Source organism: Diadema antillarum, unplaced genomic scaffold (genome assembly GCF_040938485.1).
Source record: "Diadema antillarum isolate AM-2024a unplaced genomic scaffold, OU_Dant_1.0 scf00000077, whole genome shotgun sequence".
In the NCBI taxonomy this organism is placed as follows: domain Eukaryota; kingdom Metazoa; phylum Echinodermata; class Echinoidea; order Diadematoida; family Diadematidae; genus Diadema; species Diadema antillarum.
Genome location: NW_027270966.1, coordinates 505,173 through 521,880, shown reverse-complemented (window position 1 = coordinate 521,880; position 16,708 = coordinate 505,173). Strand labels below are relative to the sequence as shown.

Here is a 16,708-nt window from a genome sequence, read left to right as displayed (position 1 = left end):
TCTGCTCAAGAGAGGGAAATACGAAAGCTCGCACGCACGTGAAATTGCTGTAAGGCTCACTTGAACCGTCTGACTGGCGTACAACAATGCCGTCGCCCCACAGAGTTCGACACGATCAGTGATACAAGCCACGCTAGCGACGACGGCGGTTACTGCTATCGTTAATCGAGATATGATAGCACCAGGTCAGGACTCGGTACCCCTGGGGTCGTAGTGTTGGATTCCTCATCTGCGAGCTGGACAAAGAAGCACACATGTAAATTGCTATTTCTAGTGGTATTACCAAGAGTAAAAGACCTACAAGATTGCAGAGGTGTCAGCAACTCAACATCATGACAGTCACCGATTTACACAACGAAACGTCGTGTATGGAGTGACGAATAGGACAAGCTACACGCAATCATATCTATACTTTCGTTTTGCTGAATCGCGACACAAATCTTGTTTCGTATTTTACAAACACCTTTTTGACTGCGTGGTTACATGTCGGTGAAATTATAATACCAAGTTTTGGAGGCTTCGAGAGTCGATCGTAGGTCTACACCTCGACACCGATGCTGAAAAGGGGACTCCTTCTACTCACTCCGAGCTTTCGTCGAATTGCCCGGACCTCCCACACTCTACCGGGGAGGCCTTCTACCGCCTTGTCTTGCCGCTAACAGCGGATGATTCTCGCCGAATATTTTGGGGGAAAAGTAAAATCAACCCACGTAAACGTGACACTGTACGAATTTGGAATGTCCCGTACTGATTTTCTTCTGCCGTGAGTATAACCATATATGTATTTTTGAAGTACTTTCGTATTATAGTGTTTCCTCAACTAATACCTGCCGCCGTAGGGTGACGATGTATCCAGTGAAGGCATGTATGTAAATGAAGAAACTCACCGCATCATCAGAAATGTCTTTTTTGGCCTGTTGTGAAAAAAAAAACTATTTTAGAAGGATAGCTTTGATAAACTAAAGAATAACATTAGTGCAATAAGCTCAATGATATAAGGGCCGGGTACCACACGTTACAGCTTCTTCAACTCAACATACACTGCTATTATCAAAGAGCCGATTAACAAGTGACATCTATATGAATACTTGCATCAGGGTTGCCAAAATGCATGAGTCTAATTAGCGCCCCTCCCTCCCCCCCAAAAAAAAAATACTGCGAACTATAATCAGAACAGAACAAAACATGAAATACATAATTTAGGAGTATTTTGAAAAAAAAAGTTTGCCAAGATTGATCGAGAACATTTTGATAAAGCTCGCATTGTATCAACATTATGATTACTAAGAAAAAAAATAAACCGATGATTTTGAGATCACAAATACACATTCAATGCCACAGTGTCAAAATTTCTATTTTCAGCTGTCGCTTTGTCTTTTTCTGTGTTCATGATCATTTTCAGAAAACTAGGAGCCCTCCAGACTAGATCCAGTCGTCCTACCAACAAAACAAGGATATCGCAACTTTGGTCATCGCCATACAAAGGGGAAAAAGTTTAAATAAGCAAAACTCTGATAAGAATTCGCGTATAAGTCAATCTCGTCATCATGTACTGCTACCAGTGTTCCACCATTCACCACAATGCCAGCCCGGCCGCCCCTGCCCACCTAGGTGGCAGTGCAGTGTGTCCGCACTCGTGTGAAGAATCACCGTGTAAGTTCTTCTTCTTCTTGTTTTTATTCTCTCTCCTGCACTTCTGTCATTTCGTTTCTAGATTTTGTCACAACCTATGTCGTGACAATCGGAAAATTAGTGATATTCCTGTATGCATTTTGCCGATTAATGAAACAAAATAATGAAAAAAAGATCAGAGTTATTTTATCAGGGTTGTTGAGATTGCGCACGGTTGTATCTACGACTGCATCATGATAATACAATGCGTGGCATCGTGCAGCCTATTGTAATAATCACCCGGAGTCTTTAGTTCCCAGATTTCGTTATTACATTATGGCCAGATCTTCGCTTTTGATGTCCGTTTAGGTTTCTTGTCATTCGTGAAGTAGTTTAGCAGTACGTACAAATACATCATGTTATGTCTTGATACATCTATGAGGATGAAACGTTATAAGGCACATCTTCATCATGTTCATCCCGATGCATCTTATTCACGCTTTTTTAGTAGGCCTACGTGCAACCATTCTGCATTTCGTTGTTGCATGCATGTGAAGGGTTTTTTATGCTATACACAACATGAATAGCGGGCAGCAGCTGTAGGTGTGTGAGATTATTCTTTCAATACAAGTGTATATTTTGCTGTCTTTCTAACTCTCAAAAACTGAGAGCCCAATCATGGCGACAACCGATGGGATGATTCCATGATTCTGGTTTCCCGTTCCATAACCAGTCCGTCATTCGCAGAAATATTCCCATGTCAGTTAAAATCATGTTTAATCTCTTGAATTTCACTGAAATAAGTTAAGCACACAAACACACACTCACAATGAGGAAAGACTTTCATCTGAGCCACAATTATTATCGAGGTTTCTTTCCGTCATTGTTTATTTCATTTCATTTATTTCATTTCCGATGAAAATGCAATATTGTAATAAGACAATTGAATACACCTTAATACAAAGATCAATAGATCGCAATACGTAAAATACTGTGAACTTAGGTACAATAGATGTTGTGACTTTTATGACAAATGCCCAATCTAAACTGTTGGAAATGGAGGGGACTGCTAAAAAGCAGGGCTTGATATAGTTTGCAGTCTCTTCATGAATATTTAACTCGTTTTAGTTTGTAGCCGTTTCAGCGTTGTGTCCTACAAAATGGCATTTGACTACTGTATCTCATCAAGATATTGCGGTGTGTGTGTGTGTGAGTGTGTGTGTGTGTGTGTGTGTATGTGTGTTAGAGAGACACAATCGAGTGGGAGGGATAGCCACGTATCATCTTCAACTCTATGCGCCTTTAGTCGACACATCATTTCCTTTACAAGGATTTATGTCCCATTTGTTAACCGCATCTTGTTTTCTCATACTCGTCAAAACTTGTTCGCTAACTTGCTTAAATATCGACATGAAGTTTTTTGTATTTTCATTGTAAATTTAGTCATCACATAAATTTTGAAAGAAGAAATATTTGACCTTTCGCCTATCGCTACAGTACTACCCCGCGGAAAAGCTCACATATATGTTACCTTTGCACCTAACACTTGTATACTTAAAGTTTACTTACAGCTGTCGCTGAAGTATCAAACGTGTCTCCTTTACAGTAATGATAAACCCTACATAATCTATGATAACGTTTAACAGCGCTTATATAGCGTATAACACCTCGTATCATACTTTATCATAGCTATATACTGCGCCCCCGATTTGCAGATTAGTAAATTGTGTTACTGTATTACAAACCAACTTTATACCAAAAAGTTGAGTTCTGCAGTCTTCATCAAAAACTTAAGTTTCATTAAATGACTGGACCACAGGATAATTCATCTATAGGATGTGATCTATGACTAAAGATTGTCAAGTTTTTCCAAATTATAAAAAAGCCATTACCTCCACGTGTCAGTGTTGCCAAATTAGAATTATGGTTCATTTTCAAGAGTCTTAATTATAGTCGGTACGGACGTGCCATCTTTCTCGTGGCAAGCTAAGACTAAACGAATAATGATTTAGTTTTATTTTCCTCAAAGTGGACGTTTGACCAACACTGGTTTATTATAAAGACAAAATGAATTGTACAACTGCATTCATTAATAACAAAGCGAGGTTTATAATCGTTAGGACCCACTGAATCCATTAAAGGGATCGTACAGTTCTGGTTGAGACCTAATTTCAGGTTTCTAACATTTTTAGGTGAGGTAATGAGAAATCTCATATGAAATATGAAAGAGCATGTAATTCTCTGAGGAATTCGACGTTTATTTGATAAAAATTGGTTTTGAAATGGCTGAGATATCCAAAAAGAGCGATTCTAATAAAGTGTGGGACCCACACTTTGTAACGATCGCTTTGTTTTACTTTGTTTTTGGATGTTTCAGTAATTCCAAACCCGATTTTCATTAAATAAACTTTGAATTCCTCTTAAAATGGTATGCTCTGTACTATATCATAAGTGTTTTCTTGGTATCTCGCAAAAATTTAAAAGCCCAATTCTCATCTCCACCAATACTGTACTATCCCTTTAAACATTTAAGGCATACGTATATATTAAACTTGCTCCCTTTACCTTTTAAAAGTGAAGAAAAAAAAATCAAAATGTTTTTAAAATCACTGAAAATTGTAAAGAATGGTGGCTATTCAAAGATTCTTTATCGAGATTTTTTATTTATCTTAGACCTGATAATACATTTGATTGCAAAATAGCGTTTACTGCATTACCAATATTGTTATGATAGATAGGGGCTGTGATATTGTATAAAAAATCAGTAGTAGGTCTACTTGTTGAGAAATTATGTGCTTATAGATACTAGTTTACTTCTCAACGGTTTTCCATGGCGATGGTGACAATTTTATCATTAAAGATTCTTTGGCAATACCCTAGTCTGCCAGGGCAGCAAGAAGAGAAAATGAGTGACTGTAAGCTTCATCACCTGCGTGTTTGGCAACATTACCAGGATTTATTCCTATTTCTTGTTCTTTATTTTAAAACTAGAGAATTGAAGTGGGTTCTTTCACGCGCATAGGTTGTGACTCTCCTTCACACGGTACCGACGGCTTTGAGTTTCCTCCGAAAAAAAAAATGAGGATAAAGCGTCTTTCTAAAGGGAGCTATAATCTGCCGGGCTGGGTCTCGGGTCTCGTGCATGCATGGGAGCCCGCGGTCATATTCGCGCGGTCTTAAGGAAACAGAAAAGAAAACTTGTGTTCTGCTTATTAATACCACATCCATATTCATTTCTACATTGTTAGTTATCCTCTAATTCTGTATCCTATATGAAAGCAGCGCAAATAAGATATATGTCGTGTTAGGGTATATATACGGGTATAGATATGGATTATGGTAAAGTAACAACCTGGGATTTTATTTTTTTCCGTGGGATTTTAGGATTTTATGCTTCTTCTTTCGAACTGTCGCGAAAATTGAGAAATAAGTCTGTCACTTTGCAAAAAATAGAAAGAATATGACAAATTTCTATCGCTAATACATAGTTTCATTATCTATTCTATTAAGTTGCCGGGCTTACGTCTGATACATCATAAACTGATCATTTCGCTGTGCATGCAGTAAAATAATGGTTCATGATCGGATCTTCCGTTAGCCTTTAATAGTGTGGTTCATAATGCAAGGCGCGAAAGCTCATTTGGTTTTGACACCTCAGATTTAATTCTAGCCAGTTTGTCTAAATATTATGAAACACTGAATTGAAGACATTTCGAGGGAAACGTTGAAGTTGAATAACTTATTGTATATCTTCTTTCTACTTGAATTTGACGTCGTTTTGTTATTGTTGGTGCTCCTTGTGACTGATAGTCATGACATCATTAGAGGAAGGGTTGCAAAGATGATATCAACAAATTGTCATTAATAGCGCAAATCATGAATGTAGGCGATAAGACAAAAAAAAAAAAAACAGCGCATGCAGCAAGATCAAAACCATGTAAATCTGAAAATGTCAAGGTCAGACTGTGTGTTTGTCTCTGTATACTTCTATTAGATATCCTGCAAGGAGTTGAGGCCACCCCCCCCCCAAAAAAAGATAATAATAATAAATAAAATAAAATAAAATAAAATAAAATGTTCCGAGTCAGATTCCAAGCACATCGACAAAAAATGCAATAGGTTTGTCGAATTGCAATTGTATGTTTCTATGGGCACATTTTAGCAGCTGCTATAGAAAATATCATGTAAAAATGGCGGTGGACGCAAAATTGTTCATGTCGAACACGTTCAGACACGGGAAGACCTATAAACAGTGAATTAGGCCGTTACTGCACGATTTGCTCATGTGAAATACGTCTCTTTTTTCCATGTTCGTCATGACTTATGTTGATTGATCAAGAGATGTATCTTAAACATTCAGCGTGTGACTAAACGACATCAAGTTTTGTCATGTGGATTTGATTTCGAAGATATGGATCCTACTGACGCGTTGGTATTACTTATTTGGTCATTGATATTATGTATGTATACATACATATATATATATATATATATATATATATATATATATATGTGTGTGTGTGTGTAGGGTATATGTTTTGATCTGCTCATTTTTTAATCAATAACATGTTTATGTTAAAGCTGCATTGGTTGCTTTTGATATAAGTGTAATTACATTCTGTTCTGTTTGAGTGCAGAATCTCCTATGTTCTCTGATGTGAACACGTGATACCTGGAATCGTTAAAAAACAAACAAACACTTGTGTCATCGGTGACTAGTTTTCACCATCTCTATCACTCAATCCCCCTTTAACCTCATATCGTATTTTGGCACAGTCTGTATCATTAGACGCAAGCTGTTATTCCTTTGCATGGTTAAGTCACAGCAGTCTTATAAAGCCGTGAATTGGGATTTGTGTTTAACGTGGTTGTTAAAATTGAGAAATTTGATTGCAAAGTCTGCTTACATTATTTTGTCAAAAGCGAAGTTGAGTGGACAGTTGAAGGTGTAATCCTCTTACATCAGATATTTCTGCGTAGTAGTGAAGAAAAGGTGATAGTAGTTATCTTTAAAATTTTTAAAATGTTTTCTTGCTTTTTTGTTGAATAAAAACTACTGAGCGTGCTTACTATATCTTGAATAATGTGTGTTATGTCGCAGTAAAATAATTTAAGTGTGCTTAATTTTGATTAGATATAACGTAGCCTACATTCGTATAAAAATTGCGAAAAGAGAATACTTTTGTTCACCAAAATGATGCCAGGATGACATTTCAGAATGTTAAAAAACAACATTGATTATGTAAACAATATCATGAAGAACGATTATTTCCGTTTCTGTTTATGGGTGCATGTGCAACTCTCTCTCTCCCTCTCCCCCTCTTTCTCTGCGTATGTGTATGTATTCAGTAGGATGGGGGGGGGGGGGGGTCGGTGAAGTTGGAAGGTCTAAGACGAGAGAAATGATACGTGTCGAAGATACAAAGTAACTGCAACTTGCACATGAATCTGATCTGTATCACCGCCGGTGTAGATCGGCAGAGTGGGTTATCAGGGACGGGGACTCTTATGGTAAGTGGCTATACTTTGGCCGCGCTGAAGTTTGAATTTGACGCTCTCTGCCCAAATTACCACAAATGATGAAATTATACCGCACCCTTCTCTTCAAACCTAATTTAATGTGTTATTTAAGTATCGCTCTGCTATCATTAGCGTGGTGCATTATCGTCGTATTAACTCACTATTCCCAAATTGGCTGACGCCTATACTCGTAATTCTCAAAGCACTCAAATTGTTCTCAGGGAAAAGGCGCTAACCGAATTTTTCCTTGCGCGGTGCCATTAATCTAATAGAACTCCGGTTTCAGCAAAGGGGCACATTTTCTTGTCGAAAAGAGACGCTATTAGCAAATTTAAGTGAAAATCGTATTTCGGTGAAATTTTGTTAAAGTGTTGGGTAGCCGGGCCGGGTGCTTCCTGCGATTGGCTGATAAAATAAATGTTGTCTATCTCGTGTTCTTAATTTGCCAGCTTTTACCAAGAGAGATGGGGTTTAAATTCAAGCCAATATCAATAGAATTTAAACAATCTATTCCAATTTGCGCTCATATTTCGTTCTCGTGAACCTGGTTAACACATCCAGCACTCGCGTAGTGACACACACCAATGTGGCCTGGCCCTTATCGTCTGCTTGTTGTCGACTTGAGTCGCTCCTTCACGGCCCCATTTTGTTTGTTATTACGCACTTGGCTAACGAGTCACAGAATGATGCAGGCTCGGGCTTTTACACATTGAATGAAATGTTTTCTTGCCTGTATACCCACTGTCATTTAATCAAGATGGATGAGAAGTAGCATCCAAGCACATGATAAAATGATGCTGCGAACTGTTTTTTTCTTTATGAAAATATCATTGTACATGTATATCTGAAATTCAATTTGGCATGCTTGATTATGTGCAACTTTTGAAATAAAATGTTATTATTTTTTTTTTAAATATGTATAAGTTTTTGCTTTTATTACTATTTATCAGAATATTTTTATATTTGCAGATGTCGACAGCCAAGGCTATACGTATATATTTCATACTCCATGCGTTCTGCTTAAATGCAGACAACTTAGCATGCACGGAACTTTATTTCTCTAGTCTTTTTCGTGTAAAAAATCAATGCTAACTACAGAGGTGGAGTACTTAATCTGTAAAGTATAATCCTGAAACATTTTACGAGTGCACTGCATCAGTGTGTCAGGTAGGGAAAAGCAATATTATTTAAAACTTGTAATTCATTTAAGAAAACGCATTAGGTTGACGAAAATTAGTTTTGTTAATGCTTCAAATTGTGTATAATGGTGCCTATACGCCACGGACAGAATACATGCGAACATACATGCTTTTCTTACCAGGGAAGTGCTCAACACTTTGCCGCTGTTCTTGCAAACTTGCCCCTCTCTTGAAAAATTATGCCGTCAGTTGAGCTGTATCTTTTCATCAAATACTTATTATAATGACATAATGATGATTACTTAATCGTTTTCACATTTTTCACTGTTTAGTGTATTTTTCCTAGTTTTAATTCATTTTTTGTTTCACCAACACTTTTTATCATAATTCAAACTTAGTTTTTACTTACAGTACGCTATTACAGTAATTACACAGTTATAGTATGTTTCTATTTTTTAAAAGAATAATTCAATTCGTCTATGTTGATTTCTGTATATGTCAGTCTCGTATCATTTTGTGTATTCATCTATTTTTAGCATGTATTGTTGCTGTTGTTTTTTGGTGTTATACTTCTATTCGATCTTTTTTACGATGTCAATTGTATTCCAGTGTTTTATCATTGTTTTAAAAACTATCAGTGTGCCAGCTAGGGGAAAGCAATATTGTGTAAAACTTTTCTTCCATTTCAGAAACCGCATTACATTAATGACAGTTTGTTGTTGTGTTTACAAAAAAAAAAATGGGACGCTGTTAAAAAATAATTTGCCCCAGACAATACTGACATCAAATCAGACCACAATAGATTATAAATAAGTCAAACATTATTAGTTAATATACAGTGTTATGCTAATATCAAATTACAATTACAGTTTGTTAATGTTCTCAAACGCCTTCCTCGTTAACCTGGAGTGGTTCTGTAATTATGGTGATCTACCTGGGGATTTGATTCTATAAAATACCAAAACGACAGGTGGCGAAATTAATAACTCTTCTATGATATTTCATTATTTTCTTATGCTCTTGTCATAATATCTGTCGTCCTAACTTCAGAAAAATATGTCAATTTCTGAACTGAAGGAGATGCTATACGTAAGAGTGAAATTTCAAGTCCAATGTAACAGTGTTTTGATACGATATGCATACACATACCATCCGGAGTATCATTGAGTCTTGCATCTGTCATAACTATAACACCATGAAAGTGTGGTTGTTGTTCATTTCAACCACGACAATGATATTTCTCTGAGTTGAAATTGTTATTGTCAGATGGTCACGGCGTGTTGACACACTGGATATGAAAATTGGAATCATTGTCGTAACTGAGGCATATTTAATTTCTTCCTATCGTTGTAACCTGCGCCGGGTTGGGCTATGATAGTAATCTGTTTCAAGCTAGTCAGTAGATAAACGAACGATCGTTGTCTATTCAAACGTCTGATATCAAAATCAAGCAATAATTGCACCAGCATCAAGTCCCGTCGTGTTCCTCAAAAAGTGAAAAGTGAATGATATTGTTTTGATTGAAACCAAAGACCTATAATTCAGACTGCAAGGTAGATTTATGCAGACACGCCCGCATCACCACTGTAGCGAGTCCAGCAAGATCATAATGTGTATGTAATGGAGGCCTGAATCTCTTCTCGATAACTAATCTAATAGCGGCAGAGGTTATAATCATACACCTTGAAGTGGTATTAGAGTTAGTTACCCCCCCCCCCCCTCCCTCCCCATCCCAAGGAATGAGAGATGAATATCTTGGCGACAGTCATTGAGCAACCCAAGCTCTCCATGATGCATGAGTTACACTGTGGTAATCTTGAGTCAGTGATTATTATCGTCCTGTTGTATCACACTCTTGCGAGCAATGAGAGTCCATGTTGCGTCTCATGTTTTTGTTTTGTTTTGTTTTGTTTTGTTATTGTTATTGTTGTTGTTGTTGTTTTGTTTTTGTTTTTGTTTGTTTGTTTGTGTTTTTTTTTTGGGGGGGGGGGGGGCTCTGTTTAAGATACCTTGATAGTTGCTCGAGATTTTCACAGCAATTCACCTGCAGTTCCAAGTGACACAAGACTAGCATTAATCAAATGGACCCCAAGTTGCTACCTTTTTCAAGTTTCCCCCATTTCCTTCGAATAAGCTAGAAATATGATAACCGACACCAAACGACGTTGATAATCAATGATAGACATCGTTACCTTTGCCGAGTAAGTCATTTTTTTTTTCCTGCGGCCGCTGTCCTGATTCTCATCGATGCTTCGAGACAATAACAGTTTTGTTAGATTTGAATTAAGGGCGATCTGTATGATGCTGCCGTATGGCACGTGGTTGTTTCAGCATGGAGGTTACAAGTAGAAGAATAAAGTATGAAATATCAAACAGCAGAGAGGAAAAAGTATAGCGAGAGTATCACAAAAATGAGGACGAGAAACGGAAAATGGATTTCAAGTTAGAGCCAACCACTCATGTAGACGGAAGTAAAGCAAGTAGAAAACTCAAAGTGAGAGGAAACACGCAAATATAGATAGCATACAGCCCCATTCCCTTCCTTGGATCCAAATTTCATAGAGTCCTTAAAAGAATTGACTGGAATATAAATGGAAACATGCTATGTGTTACTTATTATCACTTTTATTGCGATCTCAAAGTAGATGGGGATTTTATCATTACGAAGAATACCACTGGATTATTTTCATCTCCTATTGTCGTTGTAGTCGACAGTTCGTCTTGATTTCTGAGGAAATTCAATGTATGTATAAAATTATATAAACAGAATTATTAAGAACGCCCATAATATATGAAAAATGACGATTTGAGAAAAAAACTGTTCTTATTCAATAATTTGTCATTGAGCACAGAAATGCCATATGTATATATTTTTTTGATGGTACCATTATTAGACAATTGAAATGAGTTTAAAGAATTGCGTTTTGAAGATATGCGTCATCAACAGGAATAATGCAGAGAAGATCAGAATTCCATTCTAATCAATGGGGGTACTCAACATAAGCCTTTATGGGTAGGGCAGAGATTGACAACTTCAGGGAATGAGGTCGACTTTGTACAAGAGATGGACAGATTGTCCGAAAGACAACAAAAATGAGAGATACTGAAAGTGAGACGTGAAGGGGGTAAAAAAGAGGGGAGGTGGTCTAGATCGGTGCAATAAGGTGTGCAAGATTGTCCGTGAATGAACGATAGGAGACAACGGAATGACAAAGCGAGAGATTGGAGGGGAGATGGGGAGAGAGAGAAGGAGTTAGAGAGAGTTGGAGAGCGCGTTAGATGAGGGATGCAGCCATTGGACCGTATATTATTCATGGAGAAGAGAAGAAAAGCGAAATCTCAAGGCTCGATCGACGGGTTATGAATAATTCAATTACAAAATTATCCATCTCCCCATTTGCCCCCTAATGCAATTACGGCAAGAGCGCGAGGGGCGCGCGCGCTTCGTGCAATATTTAGTACCCGGCGTCACGTTGGAGCGAGCGGAGAGTAAATCGCTGGGCTAATGCGGCTGTCATTATGGTTTTCTCGCTAGATTTAATTTCTTAAATGAAGGTCTTTTGTATCAGCGCTGAAAGAAAGAGGCAAGTCGAGATGAGAGAAATGAATCAAGTCTGGGTGGATATTTTCCACTCTACCTTCTCGCTCGCATGCGTCTAATTCTATCAGGACGTTCCTAATGGGAAGTAAGGGGCATAATCGGTAATTATCAGGTCATTTAGCGGGTAGATTAGACGTATGACACACTGGCGCTTTGAGTAGTTCCCGCCATAACACCAAGCCGTCTTCCTGCTCCCTACCTTGGCCTTGTTTATAACAATGGCTGACCCAAACACAGTGCCACATTGCGTTCAATCATGCCGATGATGATTTGGTTACTGTTTGTTATACTCACTGCGGTGAATACCGCCGAGACCCCATCTCAGCGTACCGACCATGGTGTTTCGTTGCTAAAGAGTGAAGGGCCGGTGAATCAATGTGATTTCTACTTCTTTTCTCAAACTATAAAACATTATGACACCTTCACATAGCTCACAAAAGGCACTCTAAACTGTGTTAATACTTGGCTGACAGAAGAACTAAGAATCTACAGGCTCGTCAACTTTACAAAAACAATCATAAATAAACAATAATGAATAACTTCCAGAGAGAATTACTTACAAAGACACAAGACACCACAGCGATAGACCGAACTTATAGTCCTTCGAATTAGATATTGCTGTATCCAAACAGGTGTACAGCTAATTTGTTTTTTGATATCCCAAATCAATATCAGTTATTTTCGCCACATAGCTATATACGTTGATACTTCCCTTTTCCTCTTGTAATGGATGATGAAATAATCTACGTGTTGACAGTCAGGATCGACAGAAACGTTTATCTGATGCTGCCGCAAAATTTTGTCTTCATGTAGTTATGATGATACAGATATGAAGAACACCATTAGCAACGGGAACATAATAATAGTGGTTTGAAGACATTGATTAGTTTAAATACGATGACAGGGATATTCATTTTGCTTAATACAACTTCACAAGATGTCAAGATGTGTCTACATATATTATGATTATGACGGTTATGTGACGTCTTTGTGACTCTTCTGTCGTCAGTTATGCCACTTCATCTTACGTTGGATTTATATCATCGTATACTTACGAGTATACCGAAGGGATAGATTGCTGATAAGCTAATATCATCATGATAATGAAGACTTGTTAACATTATTTTGACAAGTTTTCAAAACTTTGGCATCGAATCCATCCTATTTTCACTTCTTGTTCTGTGGACAGATAGACTGATAAATATCTGATAAATTTTTTTCTTCGAAATGAGAGCGTATATTTTCTTGTCGCAATAAAGAAATAACAAATTGAGCAGGACCTTGTGCAAAATGTGAATAATTGTGATGAAAATGTTTCAATGCTTTTTTTAACGCGAATTCACGGTCTGACAGCTAGCTGGGAAATCGGATAAAAGATTCCCAGCGTGCCCGCACAGCTTTCTAAACATTGCTATTCGATTAAAAACCAGACGAATTTGTACAGTTTTCGAGCCTTGCCCGCGGTTAGGAATTTTGCAACAATTTTCCCTCTTCATCTGACAGACGACGCTTGTGACAAAGCGCGCAAGGAAAAGGAGCCGGGAAAAGGAGAGGTGCAAGTTATTACTTCTGGCGACTTCCGGGAGGTATTTCCTTCGCTTCCTTTAAAGGTGTCAGCGAAAATAGGGTAAAGAGGCGACGGATCTCAGCGTCAGAGGAGGAATCGCAGACATGTTTTTAACTGAATTTGCAATCGCATAATTAAATAGGAATTTTTGGCTCTTTTTTTTCTGTTGGAAGACTTACAAGCGAAGACTGGACGGATCATGGTTCAGTTGAACCAACAAACGCGCTGACATTGACGCAAATGGTCGTCACAGGGAGAAGAAAATACGCCAATTTCGTCTTAAGGTTAGCGTTTGGGATGGTCTAGAAAAGCGGCTACTTTTGGACCCATACAACCACCTGCCAAACAGTCCGCTGCTGGAGAGTACCTTCCCTCCATTAATAAAGGAGGAAGTTAATAAGCAAAATACGTTAGTCTTCAAGTTTTCAGAAATCTTCATCTTCAGAAACCGATAATTCCACTTGATTGTACGCTTTGAATACTTGAAGTTTGAATTTGAAACTTGAATATTTGACAGCAGCCATGCCAAACGCTTTGTTATCTCATAGTCATAACTGATACCATTCTATTTCTGGCAGTCTTAAAGTGTATATTATACTGCGCCTTCTTCTGGATTGCGCGAATCCAGCAAGTCATGTTTTGACACCCGGATTATTTCAAGTATCTGGTTGTGTCGTGGACCAGAACTTTCCCATATCTATTGGTAATAGACTGGTTCTGAGTTTGAGATCTATAGCTTTGCAAGTAATGCTATGAAATAAGACATTAGTAGACATAGGTCCATTGTCTACAGACCTAAAGACATTTCTAGAATAAAGCGATTATATGACTTAGTCGATGAAAACGGACGTGAAGATTTAGTAAGAGTCTAATAGATTTAATGACAGTGTACTTTGATGAGAGATTGTAAGACTATGTTGAGACGATTATTATTATGATCATTATACCCTAATTTCCTCTTGTCATTTTTATAGATTCAGAGCTGACATACGGAGGGGAGCTGGACGAAACATTTGCAAGGAGGAAACAGAGAAGAAACAGGACCACTTTCACAGTCCAGCAGGTATAGCAGTCTCTCCACTGTGTGCTCCTGGAAGTATTTCTTTTCATGTTTGAACTTTGACGATCCCATACTTTCGAATGATTGTCAACCGGACAAAATTATTAACATTTCACATTTCTTAACCAAAACAGCGTAAGAATGCCTTTTAAAATCCGATTAAAAAAAGAAAAACGCAATATCCAGTTTTTCTTATTTCTTTTTTTTTTAGTGTAATCAATTTGATGTCTACAATCATTGCTTTAACTTGGAGACGTCCACGTTAAGTAGCGAAGATATACAACTTTACTATATCATTTCGTATGACACTCTTCCAGACAGCCTTATGAATGTTGCTGCTATCATAATCACTTGGTTTGGTGAGTAACTAAAGTTAAGCAATTTGCTTAAACAGAGCCAACAGTCCTTTCAAGAGGAACAGAGAAAGAAAGAAAGAAAGAGCAGAGAAAGAGAGAGAGAGAGATGGGGAGAAGAAATGCTGCTTCTCGGACAATAAAGGATTTCACTCTTTAGATACCATAGTTTGCATTCAATAAACGTTAAAAGATGGACTGTGAAAAAAAAATCAAACAAGTCTAGTCAATGTCATTTTGCGTGGTACAGTATTGAATTCACTGTCCATTATATGCACTGAATTCTTACAAAAATGACTACCGGTATGCAAATTTCTGATTAGTCACCATTTTTGTTTTTGTTTTTTTTGTTTTTAACAGCTTGAAGAACTGGAGACTGCATTTGCGAAGACTCACTATCCTGATGTATTCACCCGCGAAGATTTGGCACTGAGAATAAATCTCACGGAGGCTCGAGTTCAGGTAAGACTATAAAAACACCTTTTTTAACGTGAAATTTACGAGGGGATTTCCCAGCAGCCGTATAGCGGGACACGAGTGTTCACCTCAAACAACTTCAGTGTATTGCACAAACTATGTGTTGTATTGTAAATGCTACCATGGCGTTCACTCTGATAGATTAATATCAATCATGACATCCAGTCCAATAAGAACCAAAGTAATCCACTAACAAGAATTCAAGCTGTTTGTATTCCTTTATCCTCGTACACACAAACTGTAATTAAAGAGGACAGATCATCATGACTTCGTCTCAAAAACAAAAATTAGACGAGTAAATATTCTGGGGATTTACTAACTAAAAAAAACAAACCCCAGAGTGATATCATAGGGTTGAGAGAACTATTTATCATGGATGTAATAACACTTTAACCAAACCAAAATATGAATGTGGATTGAGTGAAAGCAGCAATATTAGTAGAACACATCAGTGAAAGTTTGAAGAAAATAGGACAATCGATTACTAGTAAAACGTTATGAATTTTTATAGTTTCGGTGCCTTCATCGCTGGATAAGAAGATTACAATACAGTTTATGACGCCATGTAAGGACAAGTACTCTCTAAAAAAAATCGGGTGAAAATATTCACTCTTAAAAGAGTGAATACAAAAAAGAGTGAATTTGGAGTGAAATTGGAGTGAATTCTGAGTGAAAATGTTCATTTTCACTCATTTGGAGTGACGTCAGGGATCACTCCAAAATCTTCGAGTGATCCCTGACGTCACTCCAAAATGAGTGAAAATGAGCATTTTCACTCAAAATTCACTCCAATTTCACTCCAAATTCACTCTTTTTTGTATTCACTCTTTCTAGAGTGAAAATTTTCACTCGATTTTTTTTAGAGAGTATATAAAGAAAAGAGGAGAATTCCACAAAATCTCATTTTTAAAAATGAAAAGTACACATTCCATCGATTTGTCACTGACATAATTATGTAAGAGTAGTATACTGTATTAGTAATCCTGTTTTCTGAAAGAGGTATGTCAAGTGCTCATTTACTATGCCAGAAAAGTGGGGGGGGGGGGATGTGGATTAAAAAAAAATCTTCAAATTGTTGTCCATATATGACGTCATGCACTATAGCAGTCTCGTTATTCAGCGATGACGGAACCTATAAACCAACCAACGGTAAAAATTCATAACCTTTAAATCGATAGTTCGATTTTCCTCAAATTTTCACTGATGTGTTTTACTATTATTGCTTCTTTCACTTAATACACATTTATTTGGATTTGGTTTCCTTTAAGTGTAAAAGCAATGTTGGTTAACAGCGGTAGTGCTCACCACCATGATATCATAATTACAATTTTATCAATGTTATAACATTCAAACATCAACGGAATAACTGAAACAAAAATG

General features: G+C 37.4%; 1 protein-coding gene across 1 annotated transcript in view; it reads left to right on the top strand.

Moving 5' to 3' along the window:
- The first annotated feature begins 1,547 nt into the window (after nucleotides 1–1,547).
- LOC139717583 (uncharacterized) overlaps nucleotides 1,548–16,708 on the top strand; it is a 29,718-nt gene continuing 14,557 nt past the window's right edge. Inside the window, exons 1-3 of the mRNA XM_071629090.1 lie at nucleotides 1,548–1,653; nucleotides 14,413–14,501; nucleotides 15,212–15,313. Of these exons, the coding sequence (XP_071485191.1) occupies nucleotides 1,548–1,653; nucleotides 14,413–14,501; nucleotides 15,212–15,313 (297 nt within the window). The remainder of the gene's footprint in view (nucleotides 1,654–14,412; nucleotides 14,502–15,211; nucleotides 15,314–16,708) is intronic.